Source organism: Poecilia formosa, unplaced genomic scaffold (genome assembly GCF_000485575.1).
Source record: "Poecilia formosa unplaced genomic scaffold, Poecilia_formosa-5.1.2 Scaffold209, whole genome shotgun sequence".
NCBI classification, from domain to species: Eukaryota; Metazoa; Chordata; class Actinopteri; order Cyprinodontiformes; family Poeciliidae; genus Poecilia; species Poecilia formosa.
The window spans coordinates 515562-531066 of NW_006800148.1; the positions used below are offsets into that span (position 1 = coordinate 515562).

A 15505-nucleotide genomic window follows, 5' to 3' on the forward strand; every position below is an offset into this window, starting at 1 on the left:
GCGATTTAATTATTTTATTGGCTTTCTTTCAAAACAGAGTCAAATTGTTGCTTTAAGATGCTTAAATATGCTCACTTTCAGCATTTTTTAATAAAAATTGTTAGTAGTTTCTTTTGTAAAGAACTGAAAAGGGAGGATTTTTATAAAACATGCTGGGGGGCGTTTACACACCCAGTTTGATTTCTGTACAAACAATTTAATTATCTGTGGATTCATGAAATGTCCAAAAGAATTTACAAAAACTTCTTCATGGTAAAGTACATGGAATGCAATTTGAACGTCTTACATAAAATTAGAGCAAAGAACAGTAAACACATAAACTCAGTGCATAAATTTATTAATTTAGACACAAGACATTGTAAAATACATTCAGATTTATTCCCCGTCTCCGTATAGTCAACAACAGGTAAAAGACAACTGGTTCAGGCTGATGTGATGTTTCAAGACAGCTTTCATTACCAAAACAAACCTAATAAATACAAAATCTGCTTTTTATAATATTCCACTTTCTGTTGATTAAAACTTTATTCTTTAATTGTTTTAAAACATTTAGAAAAATCTGAAGAAAAAAACCCACTTTAATCTCATATTCACTTGTAGGTGTCACATTTGTGTTAGTTTTATATTTATCTAGGCACTTCTCAGCTTTCTTGAAATAAAATATGTTTTTTTCTCAATGTGAAACAAGTTGAACAACTTTAGTGGTGAAGTTATAGTACCACCTAAATGCCACTTCAAGACGTAAAAATAATCATTGGACTGTAAGAAAGTATGAACTTCTTGGAAAAATGGGTTATTTTCATGAAAAAGGCATTTATAATTAAATAAATAGGAGCAAGATTTTATGTTTGTCATGATCTAAACTGGATTCTTGAACCATTCCAGAACGCTTTCTTTGTTCTCGGCGACCCATTTCATGTTGGCTTGTGTTCTCTCGATGGACTGGTCCACTGCCAGAGTCCCGGACCCGAAACCCACATCAGCATTATCCTCTTTGAACTGCTTCAGCTGAAACAAAACAGAACATAATTGGTTAGGTCTGCTCCATTCATGGCTTATAAACGGTATTTAAGTTATTTAACAGACCACATATGGACATACAATCTGCTTTTAGCAAAACAGGCCTGAATTTTGATAAAACATACTTCTGGTACCTTTTCAATAGATTTTCTGACTTTACAACCTTTAACAGGGTAAATGTTCTCTTGTAGCCGTGTGTGTTTGTATTTCTTGTGACTAGAGAGCAGGAGTCTGCTTGTGACCGTCTTCTTCTTTTGTAAAAACTTTGTATATGTATTTGTCTTCATTGAGAGCAAAGTGGAACCGAAGTCAAATTTCTTGAGTGCACAAACTCTCCAAGTAAAAGTTCTGATTTTCTGAAAGCAGTTAAAAGTTAGTTATGCTAAAAATTAGTTATGCTAACCCTAAAGCACTAATAATAAACATTAGGTTTGCTAACACAAACAAAAGCTAACGCTAAACTGCGAACTTCAATTCAAATTTTATCCGCCCCTAAAAACCTTCAGCTTTCAAGTACCAATTTAATTTGATATCATAATTTACATGTCCTACAATACCCTTAGATATTGCATTTATGTTTTATGTTAACTGCTGCACAATCAATCCAACAACTTCAAAATAAGAGCATGAATATAAACGTTTAACTATTTGAGGAATTATTAACAGCCGACAACTAAAACTCTGACACCGATGTTGAACTTTATTCAGCTGAATGTTCACAAAGCAGGCAAGTAAATTAGAGCTTTAGAATTTAAAGCAGTAAAACCAGCAGACCAAACATCTTGGAGATCTACTTGGGTTGCTAGGTGACGGGCAGAACTCTGTTGGGGTTGCTAGGTAACGGGCTGAGCTTCGATGGGGTCATAAGATGAGAGGCAGTGCCTCGTTAAACTAGAAAGGTTTCCTTAAACAGGTCATTTTCCAGACACCAAAAAACATAAATTTATTGTCAAAAACTGGCTGGGATTTTTTTTTAGCACTTTGATTTTCGAAGCAGTAGAAACCTAAATGGAAGTACAAAAGTGTGCAAGATGTGAATTTTGCATAATATGTCTTCTTTATATCTTAGCTTTCATCACTGTGCAACACCTGAATCCATTCGTCATTCGAGCTAAGGTTCTTTATCTCTAAGACACAAAGAACACATGATCAATATCCTCAGATATCCCTGAGATTTTGTCCTGTAAGGAGCACAAACAGCTAATACTATTTCACTACAGATTAAAACACCTCATCAATCAGCTGATGATACAAATTACAATATGTCCGCAAAAATTTTAATCATTTTAAAATGTTCTCTAACCTGCTGAAGCTCAAACTCTGAGGAGAAGCGTTTGGTGACTCCATTGATGAGGTTGGCGAAGGAGAAGGATCCACCACCGTACCTATGAGAAGAAACATCACCAGATATGAGAGGAACAAAAAACGAAGCAAAAATCTGTAAGAAATAATATTCAAACCTCTTTCACAAACCTCCAACATCAGCTAATCTAATACTCCTCTTACATACATTAGTCGATAAATCTGACGGCCGCATCATGCAATAAATCTCTGTAATTTCACTCTCTCTGCCATTGAAGCTCAAGCTTTTATGATGTAGTTGTACAAATAAAATGAGTCTAAAGAAAATACCAAACTGAATTACAGATGGTTTTATGAGGATCAAAGATCAGCTGAGGACCTGACTTGATCAATAAAACCTTTCATTGATGGTAAACAGCCTCATAAAAACGCTCATCTCTCTTCATAAAGGCAGAGTTTATGGTTTTTAAGTTGACAGATGTTGCCCAACAGGTCATGACTGCATGTGACTTTCACACGGCTTCAGTGTCCCACTCACTGAGTGAAGATGTAATTCCAGCGAGCCCTGATGAAGTCCCACGCCAGAGACTGACCGATCACGTTCTGGGCGATGTAGACGATGGTGGAGGTGCCGTCCTGCTTCCGGATCTGGTTTGCATCCAGAGTGTACTCCAGATACCTGAGGAACAAACCAGAGTTAGACAGAGAACAGACTGTAAAATACTTCTTTTGAAAATCTGTTATTTCAGATAACAGACCAAGGCTGGCCCAAAACTTTTTGGGGCCCTGATCAGATTTTTATTGCCCCCCCCCCCCTCCACAACAACATGTCTACATGAGATGCTTCATCATTCCTGATCTAATGTCTCCTTCATTAGCATCATTTGAACCAACCTGTTGAGCAGCCACGGTTTTGTGGTGCAGGCCATTGCTGCACGCAGTTTATCAGCTTCAATAGCGATGGAGGCGCTCTTAAACTTCTTCCAGGCAAATTCCCACTCTTCGGCGCCCCCTGCTGCGATGGCATTACAGTACACAGTGGATCGCAGGTTGGGGTGGATTCTGGAGAGAGACGTCACCATGTTGATGAAGGAGCCTCAAAGCAATGGCCTTTAAGAGGTCTGACTTAATGTTCTGCCACTCACGGGTTTTTGTCTGTTTCCATCCACTCTTTGAACCACGACTGGACCAGATCCTGACATTCCTCCAGACCGGTCTTACAGGCCAGGCTGATGGCATTCACCTGGTTATACCTGCAGGAAGATTACAGAAGACTTGGAGTTTAAACTGAGGACAAACCAGTTGGTGGTGACAATCAGAAATTCATGTTTTATTTACTGGTTCCTGAACACAACTTAAGTTATAGACTGCCAAATAAGACAATGCTGGTTTGGTGGTAAACCCATGACAAAAAAACCTTAAAGGTGATCTATTATGCCTTCTTGAACAGGTTAAGTTGGGTCTATGGACAATAAAAAACATGTTCATTACATGTTTTGCACAAAATCATTCTTGGATAATATTTTGAGCTGCTTTTAGAATTAACTTTTGTATTGCCTCTGTCACTTTAAATCCAAATTAGCTGTTGCTGGCCACGCCCCCACAACTCAATGCTTTACTGGGGTTGCTAGGTGATGGGTTGGGCCCCGGGGTTGCTAGGTAACGGGGCAGTCCCTGCTGATTTGTAACATTAAATTCCGAAGGCTTTTGAAACGTTCACTTTCCACACACCAAAAAACATTGCCAAAAACCTTCTGGGTGTTTCTTTAAGAGCTTTAGCTGTTTTTAGAAGCAGTAAAGATCCAAGTGGAAGAATTATTTTCCTATTTTATTAATGAAAACTGTCTTGATGCAAGACACATCCCACTATTTGAGAAATACTGCATTAACCTTCCCAATGTTTGAATTTTTTTGGACTCAGATATTTGAGCCTGTGTTCTCAGAATCTGCAACTGTTTAGAAAATGCAATAAAAGACTGTTTCACTTTTTAGAAATCTAAATTTATTCATAGATCTTCCTTGAGTTGTCCTGAAAGTTGGTCAGTCCACACGGTGTGGTTAAACAAATTATATTTGCAAAGCAAAAAGAAACTACCAGCTGCACTTAGACAAGATATGTTGAGCCTGTGTGCATAAATTCACTGGAAAAACACAATATCTTAGTACATCCTAAGTACGACTAACTTAAAAGTAACTTTTCAGCAAGTAATAGAGGCTTATAACTTATAGCAGTGGGAAAATGTCTTGTAAGTTAATCTATCTGCCAATGGAACTAGTACTTCTTCATCAATGGTATTATATTATATTATTCTGTACTCACTGGTCCATGTGACCATCTGGTATTTTGGTCCAGTTGCTTGTTATCTCTTTGTAGTGCTGGAACAGAGGGGTGACCTGATTCCTCAGATATTCCTGCAAACATGAGATCCACGGTTCAGGAGGCAATAAAATATTAAACAAAGGTTGGGAAACGTAAAGAAACGTTCATAGATTAACGTAGGAAGGACGAGCACCTGCATGACTCCGTACACCTCGCTGCGATCGAACATCAGGAAGAAGAAGTCCAGGTTGTCCAGAGCAGACTCCCACGGCATATATTCCCTCTCGTTCTTCAGGTACAGGGTGGTTTTTAGCGCCCGAACTGTCGGGATGATCTTAGCTCTTTGGGGGACAACAGGCAGTAGGATTTATTGTCATATATACTCGCTCAGACGACAAAAAAGGTCAATTTAGGAAATATTTGTTTCTAAATCTGTGTTTTAACAAGCTCAAAGCTGCACGTATCTGCAACGATGTTTTCAAATTCAAAATTTTAATAAAATTTGAATTACTGTCGTTATAGATAGAAAAAACAGCAAATTTCCTAATAAATGCTCAAACATTTGAGCTTAATCAGATTAATGAGAAAATAACTGTAAAAAGCTGAAATTTCTGAGTTTGAAAAGTCAAATTACTTAAAAAAACTCAGAAATGTAAAAATGAATTACATAATTGACTAAAAACAACAAGGACATTCCTGAGCTCGAATAATCAAAATTTTACTTGGAAAAACTCAGAAATTTTGAGATTAATCTCAGAAATTTACTAGAAAAATCAAATACTTTTCTGAGTAAAAAAAATTGCTATAAAAAGAATCAAATTTTTAGATTAATCTCAGAAATGTTCTTGATAAAACATGGACATTTCTGAGTTACAAAAGTTGAACATTTTCTACTTTTTGAACTCTTCTGAGTTTGAAAAGTTGAAAATTTCAGTTTTTTACAGGAATTAACTTTGTTCTGTCTACTATGGCTCTAATTCACCAGTTTCTAACAACACTATGAGCTTTTATCATATTATCCCTGAATGCATCACAGGCTCGACCTTCATCCCTGCTTCTGTCTGTTAGCTTCAGACGTACCTGGCCAGGTTGAAGGCATCGTCCACCAGCTGAGCTCTGTTGATCTTTGGAATGTCCTTAAATGCAAACAGCAACATGTCAGGTACAGTCAAACCACACAGACAGAAAAGCCTTCAGGAAGCTGTTCCTACATCGTGGTTGGTGCTCAGAGCGGACAGCAGTTTATCCCAGTTGCCTTCATCATAGTTGACTCTGTAGTATCCAACCACATCAAGGTTGGCCAGCACCCAGTCATTAGAATCCGTCACCTTCATGTCATTATTGGTATCTACAGGAGAAATTATTTTTTACATTAGAGCGGCCATTTTGATTGTTTTATTCTTGTGTCAATTTGTTGGATATCTGCAATTTTCTGCCACTTCAAATGTTAAATATGCAACTTGGATTTAAAGTGACGATATCAAAGCTTTTTATCACATGGGCCAAAATCATCAAGTTGAAAGTCTTTTGGGGTCAACTGCACTCTCTTTTTCTTTCCTGAGAACTGTACAGTCACCTCAGAAATAACTACAGCATCTGAGTCACTCTTTCTTTAAAAATCTGCTGTATTAAACCAAGTTTAACAGACTGATTAAAACCAGATTTGGATGCAGCTAAGAGTGTTCAGATGACATAGAAAGCAAAAACTGCTTGTTTACGTGGGCTTTAAATAAAAGCTGGTGCAGTGCTGCTTTTTTACAGCTACATGGAAGCAGCGAACAGCATTAATGTTCTTATCGATGTTAAAAATGTATGTATGTTTACAGACAAACAAATCTCAGAAAATTCAGAGTTTTTCTTGGAAATTTACTCTTTAAATGCCCCGTTGTAATTTGACATCTAAAGTCTGACTTCTATTTATTACAAAACCATTAAAAACAAAAACAAACCAGCTACTAACTGGCTACTCTGAAAACAGGAATAACTGAGTCACATGGTCATTTGATATTTTTATACCTGATTTTTCCGTCAGCCACATGAAGCTCTTGCTGGCTCCTTTCTTCATCCATCTGATTGGAACGCTCCACACATAACTGGAGCAGAAACCACTCTGTTAGTACTTTTAGACCCACTTTTTATGGACAGTAAAATGATTTTGTGGGAAAACAGTTTGTGATAGCACAGGCATTTTTGGAAAAATGTCAGAGAGCTGTTTACGTACTTGTACTCAGATGGAGTGGTAACGGTGGAGTCTGGATCCAGGAGGAAGTGCTTCTGGGAAACGCTGCCGGAGGCGGTATCTATGGTGACCACAGGGAAGCCCATCTGCAGCACCCAGGTGTTCATGATGTCCTTGACAGTTTTAGGAAGCGTCTCTTCACTGGCGTTCACAGCCTGTTAAACACCAGAAAGCATAAAACTAACTAAGTTCAGTTTGAAAACATTCTGAGACACAAATGAAATAAAGATGTGGACTTTTTTTACTTTACAAATTGTATGAAAAATGTTTTTGGTTTTATTTTATGCTGTAGGTGAAGAGACGTGTTTTTTTGCTTTCTTAAAGTGGTGTGTTTGTCTGTGTGTAAGTATTTTGCACACCCAATCAGGGGAAAATTTAAATGAACCACTTATAAAACCATCTTTTGCATAAATAACTCTCATTAAACATGTTGATTCTTCTCTTCCAGCCAATTTCTGCTGCATTTGGGATCATTTTTCTGTTGATAACCCAGCTTGGACTCATTCTGGACTAATTGTCACAAATTTGAATCAATAATAGTTTGGTATGCATCATGACTGGACAATATGGCTGTTAAAACGTATCACAAGCATTTCATATCAGTCGAGACAGATAATTATTGATTCGTTTTTGTTTTAAATATCTGAAATACTGCCTGACGTTTCCGTCTTCATCCACAGCTTTCACTCCACGCTGTTGTTTATTTTTAAGCATTTATGAGACACGTTGGCGAAACCTTAAACTACTGCTGTGCAAGTTACTCAGCAAGTTGTTGCTAGGCAACCAAAGAGTGAGCGAGTTGCTAGGTAACCAAAGAGAGAATTAGTTGATTCCACCCACATAGCTTAGCTCGCTGTGAGAGATTGACAGCAAGAAGATGTAGACAGCTGCCTACATCTCCAAGAATGCTGTGCAGTTCTGGATCAGAGTTCTGACAATATTCTATGATATTGATATGATATGACATAACCTGAATGTTCAAAGTGCGTGAAGACGACATACCGCCTGCAGATGCTGCCAGAGGTCTGTGTAGACGGTGTTGTCAAAGGCGAACTCCCTCAGGTAGCTCTGCAGGACAGGGAGAGATGTTATATCTCCATGTTTTAATAAATATATTTTAACAGCAGAAAATCCAAAAACTGTTTGATCATATTTTTCAGGAAGTCACCTGGAGTCCTTTGGTGAAGACCGGTTCAGTCAGGAAGTCTGACAGCATCCTGAGGACAGAGGCTCCCTGAAGATGAGAAGAATATCCACTTAGATCTTATTACACACCCCGGCTCAGATTTTAGAAATGCAGAAGAGGAATAAAGTCAAGGCATTTTTATCCATCTTTGTTTACAATTTCTACAAGAGAGCTCTGATCACGACCTAAATATTAAGTTATGAACTAAATATTTAGCTAGCAAACTAAATATTTAATTCGCAAGTCACACTGAAAATGTAGTTGCAAATTAAATATTAATTTTCATAAATATAGTTTAGTTCTCTTGCTAAATATTTAGTTTGTGAAATATTTAGCTTGTAAACTAAATATTTAGCCCCAAGCTAAATATTTATTTTCCAAACAAAATATTTATTTTCTAAACTAAACATTTAATTTCCAAACTAAATATTTAGCTTACATCTAAATATTTAGTCTGCAAACAAAATATTTAGTTCATAGCTAATTACTTAGGTTGCTATAGCATGCAAACTAAACTAGATATTAAATTATTTAGTTCTCAAACTAAAGTTTTAGGTTGCTAACTAGATATTTAGCTCATTATTAAATATTTAGGTTGCTAGCTAAATATTTAAGTTGTATCCAACTGTTTAGATTGTTTGCTAAATATTTAGCTGATAACTACATACTTAGGTCCAAGCTAAATGTTTAGCTCATTCGCTTGCTAATAAGCTGAGGTGGACTACTAAATATTTTGTTTGTGAATGAAAAATGCTGACGTTTATAAATGTGAAAAATGAACGCCCACTTTTTTCTTTATGGAAGGCTAAATAAGCCGAAAGTATAGCTGTTCATTTCATTGTGTGTAAATTTACAAATGGCATCCCATATGCTTGTGTGTGCTTCCTGACCTTGCTGTATGAGATGGCATCGAAGAGCTCGCTGATCTGAGCTGGTTTCTGGATGTCGTCTTCAAGGGAGGACAGCGGATGAGACGACGTCAAAGCGTCAACTGCAAACACTCTGTGGACATCATAGAGGACTATCAGGTCTTTCTGCAGGAGACAAGAGGAAGATGACTCCATTAAGAGCGCCATCGAACATCTGGAATGATAATTAGCATCAAACGTAGAGAAAATTCGTACCACGTTCCAGTCGGGTTCGGCTTTGTCTGCTCCCAGGTACTCCACGTATGAAGCAAAGCCTTCGTTCAACCACAAGTCGTTCCACCAGCGCAGAGTGACCAGGTTTCCAAACCACTGCAGGGACAACAGAGACAAGATGAGAAAATTACATCTATAAAAACTAAAATAAATAATGACCAAGCAGTCTGGGTCCTACTCCATAGGACCCAGACTATGGGTCCTATGGAGTCTCCCATGCCCCTTAGAGGACATGGGAGAAATTTGTTCACTACCTCACCAAAGTACGATGGAGTCATATTGAGAAAAAAATAAAATAAACTGATGAGAATAAAGTTATATCATGAGAATAAAGTCATAACATGGTGACTTTATTCTTGTAATAGAAAGATAAAGATTATAACGTTATAATATCAGGTGTTATGGCTGTTGATGACTGTTGGTATTTTTGTGCCACATTATTTTAAATATGTAAAGTAATTTCACCTGATAAAAACTAAATTTATAGTAAACAAGTTTTATGTCTTCTATTTCCCCAAATAGAGGAAACAGAGGAAACAGCCAACAACAGGAATAGGTTAACCTAATATTTGTGTAACTATAAAAATAATATTAGTTGTTTTTCCATTTTTCTTTGCACATTTAGTTTGTGTAAATAAAATAAATCCTCCATGTCCACTAGGGGGCTCCGTAGCGCTGTGCTTGCATCCTGTTCTCAGAAGTCTGGTTTGTAATAAGAGAAGCTTTGGTGCATTTTGCCTCCAGATTTATTTTTTTATTTTATTTTCCTCATAACAGTATGTGAATGTCTCTGCAGCTTAGCATTGATCTGAGCTCACCATGTGGGCCAGTTCGTGAGCAATGATGGTGGCTATCCTCTCTTTGTTGGAGTTGGAGGAGAAGGCCTCGTCATACAGCAGCGCCGTCTCTCTATACGTGATCAGACCCCAGTTCTCCATGGCTCCTGCGTTAAAATCAGGGATGGCGATCTGATCTGCAGGACAGAGGAGATTTTAAAAAGTCAGGCGAGTTTCCAATGGACACAACCTGCAAATCCCGACATTTCTGTTGTGTCATTTTTTGATAAAAGTGGTGCACCCTGGACAGGTCGCCATTTATGTTTACATTTTAAAGATTTAATCTTTATGGCAACATAAAAACTGATGCATATCATTAATTAAATGGGTATTTAAGTATTTCATGGGTCCTGTAACGTCAACATAAAATAATTTTATCTGTCAAGCTCACATTTTTGAGCAGGGCTAATTATTTAAATGAGCTTTTGAGTCTTTGCATTTTAATAATATTGACATTTCATAAAATTGTTGTCTGTTAAATAAATGATTTAAACATTTAAATTGACATTTATTTATCTATTGGTTAATTTAATTGATGATTTTATGATGTACTGATTCATCCATCCATTTTCTGAACACCCTTGTCCCTCAGTGGGGTCGGGGGGGGTGCTGGTGCCTATCTCCAGCTAACGTTCTGGGTGAGAGGCAGGGTACACCCTGGACAGGTCGCCAGTCTGTCGCAGGGCAACACAGAGACACACAACCATGCGCACACACACACCTAGGGGCAATTTTAGACAGACCAATTAACCTAACAGTCATGTTTTTTGGACTGTGGGAGGAAACCGGAGTACCCGGAGAAAACCCACGCATGCACAGGGAGAACATGCAAACTCCATGCAGAAAGACCAGGGCCAGGAATTGAACCCAGAACCTTCTTGCTGCACGGCAACAGCTCTACCAACTGCGCCACTGTGCAGCCCGATGTACTGATTTATTCATTTAATTTTGACTCTTTTGGCCTTCCGTAAATTCTTCACTGAACCTGAAAGAGCAGAAAGAAGAAACAGCTGTTTCTGTGTGAGCTGGATCGCTCGTCAGGTGACAGAAGGACAGTAAAGCGTTGTTTTTCTCAGATGTGATGACTGCCATAAAATGTATTTAATGGACGAACGGCTGTAAATCAAAGGATCAGAGTTTATCTGCTCAACCCTGATGCTGTTATCATATCTTCACAGAACGCATCATAAAAAAATCCCAACCAACAAATAAAAGCTTTGCTCTGACTTCCGGCCTGACACTGAAACAGTGAGAACAGATGATGAAGATAACTTTTTTTAAATTAATCTCAGAAAGGCTGAAGCAGCTTCACTGTCTTCATTGAGTCGTCCATAAAGGTAAATCATTCAGAGAGTTGGTTGTAAAAACACTATAAACCCTCAGAACCGATGATGACTGAAAAGCAAGGCTATTATGATCTTTGTGACGCCTCATAAACCAGCAGGAATACAGGAATGTTTTTCAGCTGTTTCAGACATTTAATTCTTCATTTCATTTATGTTTTTATGTCATTTTTAAAGCAAATATTCCCTCAGTGAGACAGAAGAACAAACCAGCACTGTCAGAGAGGAGGCTGAAGCACAGCATGCCAGCATTTCTCCCTGGTAAAGTCTCATTAAAGCAGTGGTGGGCAAAGTGTGGGGTGGGGGCCACTTGTGGCAACTGAATATGTTAATCTGGCAATCACCTTCCTAAGCGATTTAGGTAAATTGTTCAGGATGGATAGATTATTTATGGATGATGGATGATTATAGAAGATTTGTATGTATGGATGGAGGTTTTATGGAAGATGGACGATGAACAACTAGATGGATGATACCCAAATGGATAGATGGATATCTAAATGTATGTATGAATGGATGGATGTGGCATAAAGCCACTGTCAGAGAGTTGGACTGACCAGATTTGGGCAGTGGGTACGTGGAGTTATAATACTCCTCAAAGAACTTCAGGATGGGTCCGGTGATGTTGAGGGCGTAGCTTCCTTGGCCAGCAGTGATGGCGGGCTTCCGGGCATAAATCCGGATCTGAAACGGAAACAAAAATCAAATTCTAACCCATAAATCCACAGATTTTAGACCTGATGTCAGATCCGAACCCAGTGAGTGTTAGTGTTACAGTGATTCACATAAAAGCTCCAAACAAATTCAATATGGTTAAAGAGACTGGAAGAGGTGAAGTACCTGAACCTTGTCAATGGTGTCCTGGATGAAGTCGTAGTCGCTGACGATGAAGGCCAGCAGATAGGTGGACATCTTCTCAGTGCGCTCAAAGACCGTCTGCTGCACCTCTTGACCATTTATGGTGACGGGTTTGGATTCTGTACAAAAACAAAAACCAAATCTACATTTTATTTATGATAATGTTTGAAGAGGATCCATCAACTTTGAAAAGCAAGGTTTCCAAATTTTAACTAGACCCAACAGACTTTCAATCATTTCCTATTCTTTTTGTTTTGTTCTACAGTGTTCTGGATAGTAGACCAGAGGTTCCTTGTTTAAGGTTGTCCAGCAGTCAGAGATATGAAACAGACCTTTTTCAGCGCCGTTGGACAGAGCCACAGTTTCCTTATCGTGGATCAGAGTGATGTCGAAATAAGCTTTCAGCGCCGGCTCGTCGAAGCAGGGGAACGACTTCCTGGCATCGGTCGCCTGCATCTGGGTGGTCGCAATGACCCTGGAGGGAACAGAGCAGCAGAGATCAGACATCCATCCATCCATCCATCCATCCATCCATCCATCCATCCATCCATCCATCCATCCATCCATCCATCCATCCATCCATNCATCCATCCATCCATCCATCCATCCATCCATCCATCCATCCATCCATCCATCCATCCATCCATCCATCCATCCATCCATCCATCCATCCATCCATCCAACCAAATAACTAAACCAGCCAACCAACCATATATCCAACTAACCAATCAACAATCCAACCAACCAACTAATCAGCCATACATCCAACCAACCAACCAACCAACCAACCAACCAACCAACCAACCAACCAACCAACCAACCAACCAACCAACCAACCAACCAACCAACCAACCAACCAAGCCATGCCTCCCTTCTTCCCTCCCTCCCTTGCAGTGAGCAACACTCAAATTCCCAACAAGAGGTTTTAAAGATGGCTGTTTATGGATCATGTTGCCGTGGCTACATCCATCCATTAGACCCTGTTACATAACAGAGGGGCAAAGTTCTCTGGGTTCCAGTGATAAAAAAAAGTCCATTAAGATGACAGAAACAAAACATCAAAGATAACCACCGTAAAACTAGAAGATTTGAAGATCCCTGATTCATAGTGAATCATTCGTTCTGTGAAAATTAAGCTAAAAATGTTCTCCTCTGAAGGATCAAAACAGCTTTCAGTTGAATCTTGAATAAGAATATTATAATTAATAATTAGAAAACAACATAGTTGTGCAGAACATTTAACAGCAGCATTTCAGCTCAGGGTGGAGGAGGACAACATTTTATTGAAACACAAACAGGGATTATTCTTACTTCTTGACTCCATCCTCTATGTACTCACTCCTGTAGAAACCTCCCAGATCGTCAGCCAGCTCTCCAGTGAACACGGTGTCGAGGCGATACTTTTGTCCTTTCACCAGTTTACCGTCCAGCTCCAGAACCAGGAACTGAGTCTCCTTCTGCAGCCAGGAGTTCTTGATGGATGGTGCGCTGCCACCGCCGGCGGCTGAGAGCTCCGCAAACTTCCCATTTGACTGCACCGTGTAGTTCAGTTTGTTAGAGTGGATAAGAATGAGATCCGTCTCCTCCACACACTCAAACTCCACAAATGAGTTTCCTGAAACACAAGAAAACCATCAGAAATGTTTAAATTCAACTTCTGACTGAATGAAGACAAATTTAGCACCTCATCCAAACATCTTTCTGTTGCAGATATTTGCACATATGTTTCCCACTGTATGAGTTAAAATCAGAACTAAAACGTGCATCTGGACCCAATAATCAAACTAGTCCTGATCATTCAGTTTTCCAGAACTTAAGTGGAAAATTCAGGGAACTTTTTCCAATTGTTTTGACTGGACTAAATTGTTTTTAAACTGATCTCAGATTATCAGATGATCTTTTACCATTTCTGAGTTTAGTTAGAAAAATTCTGAAACTTTCAAAAAGTTTTAAGATGACTATATATATATATATATATATATATATATATATATATATATATATATATATACAGATGTTACTCAATCTGTTTTGTTTTGTAATTTAATTGAAAATTAGTAGATCGCTGTGGATGTTGCACGTTTCTTCCACTTTTGACTCAAGATGCTTTTAGGTCTCTGAAACTTTCAGTCTGCGTCCATTTTAGTTGCTCCACACGATTTGGTTGGATTTTTAAAATTGATGCTGGGCTCAGTCCTTGTGGCTGAAGAAAGGCAGATTTAGACCTTAACTGTGATCTAGACTGAAGGTTTCCACCGTCCAGCTTTACCTGTGAAGATGTACAGCCCAGTCTTTGGATCTGGTGTCAGTCGGGGCCACAGAGTCACGCTGTAGTGATGCGGCACCAGGGTTTTTGGCAGCCGATATTTGTCCCATGGTTCGTTGGAAGGGGAAGGTGTTGTAGGTGTTGTTGATGTTGTAGTGGGTTTAGAAGTGGTTCCTCCTCCCTGAGTTGGTGATGCCTCGTTGTTTTTGGATTTTTCCTGAGAGTAAACGACAGACAGAGCAATGATGGTGGACAGGGCAGCCACTCCTATTAAGATCCCTGCGACTGCAAGAGCTTTACTGATGAAGAAGCCTTTCGCCATGGTGTCAGTCGCCTGCACTCAGACTCTGTAAGAAGTGATGCCTTTTGAACCTTTATTTGTAACCATTAAGCATCTGCCCCTCCCATTCACAGCAACAGGTGACATATTAACAGAGACCGGAACACCTACCTGAGCGGCGACTCCCTGAAACTTTAGAAACCCAAAATTTAATTTGAATTAATTCTCATTAATTGCCATTTAATTGAATTATAATAAGCTAAAGATAAGATCTTCTTTTCAGATTTTGCTCCCTCTTCTTGGACAGTTGCAGAAATATATATTTTAGGCTGTTTTTACTGATTTTGAGAAGGAATAATCTGTAAATGTTTCAACTAAGGATTTTTTAATTTATTTATTCATTAATGTTCTGTAATCTCTGTGTGCTGCTGCCAGCCTTGACCAGGATTCTCTTGCAAAGGAGATTTTTAATCTCAGTGGGTTTTCCTGGAGAAATAAAGGTTAAAAAAAAAATATTAATCAATGATCCAAATTTCCAGTGGCTGTTGATAAGTGGTTCCTGATTGCATCAAGACCCACTGATTACAGCACCAAATTTCAGAACCGCAGTAGAAAAACACACAGAAAGAACAGCTAGCTTGACAAAACAGTGAGAAATATCAGTTCAGGAGACAAAGACCAATAATCAAAACCAAGGTAAGCTAAGCTAAACA

General features: G+C 38.6%; 1 protein-coding gene across 1 annotated transcript; it reads right to left on the minus strand.

Moving 5' to 3' along the window:
* LOC103148652 (aminopeptidase N-like) lies at positions 1-14857 on the minus strand. Its single transcript, XM_007567521.2, has 21 exons — positions 14516-14857; positions 13558-13861; positions 12579-12721; positions 12229-12365; positions 11946-12072; positions 10028-10182; positions 9192-9305; positions 8958-9101; positions 8050-8115; positions 7884-7949; positions 6864-7036; positions 6659-6735; positions 5854-5990; positions 5723-5778; positions 4836-4983; positions 4643-4734; positions 3468-3575; positions 3217-3384; positions 2861-3001; positions 2324-2405; positions 1-1008 (listed from the first exon to the last, which is right to left on the minus strand). Exons 1-21 carry the CDS (start codon positions 14832-14834, stop codon positions 859-861), a joined length of 2907 nt encoding a protein of 968 aa, XP_007567583.1. The 5' UTR covers positions 14835-14857; the 3' UTR covers positions 1-858.
* Positions 14858-15505: the final 648 nt, after the last annotated feature.

Bases quoted from the DNA above. Each gene is read 5' to 3' on its own strand.
- LOC103148652 (XM_007567521.2), bottom strand. From the start codon at position 14,834: ATGGCGAAAGGCTTCTTCATCAGTAAAGCTCTTGCAGTCGCAGGGATC. The intron at 12,722-13,557 runs GTAAGAATAATC...TGTTCCCTCCAG, and splicing joins ATAGAGGATGGAGTCAAGAA to GGTCATTGCGACCACCCAGA. The intron at 9,306-10,027 runs GTGAGCTCAGAT...TTGTCCCTGCAG, and splicing joins CTCACGAACTGGCCCACATG to TGGTTTGGAAACCTGGTCAC.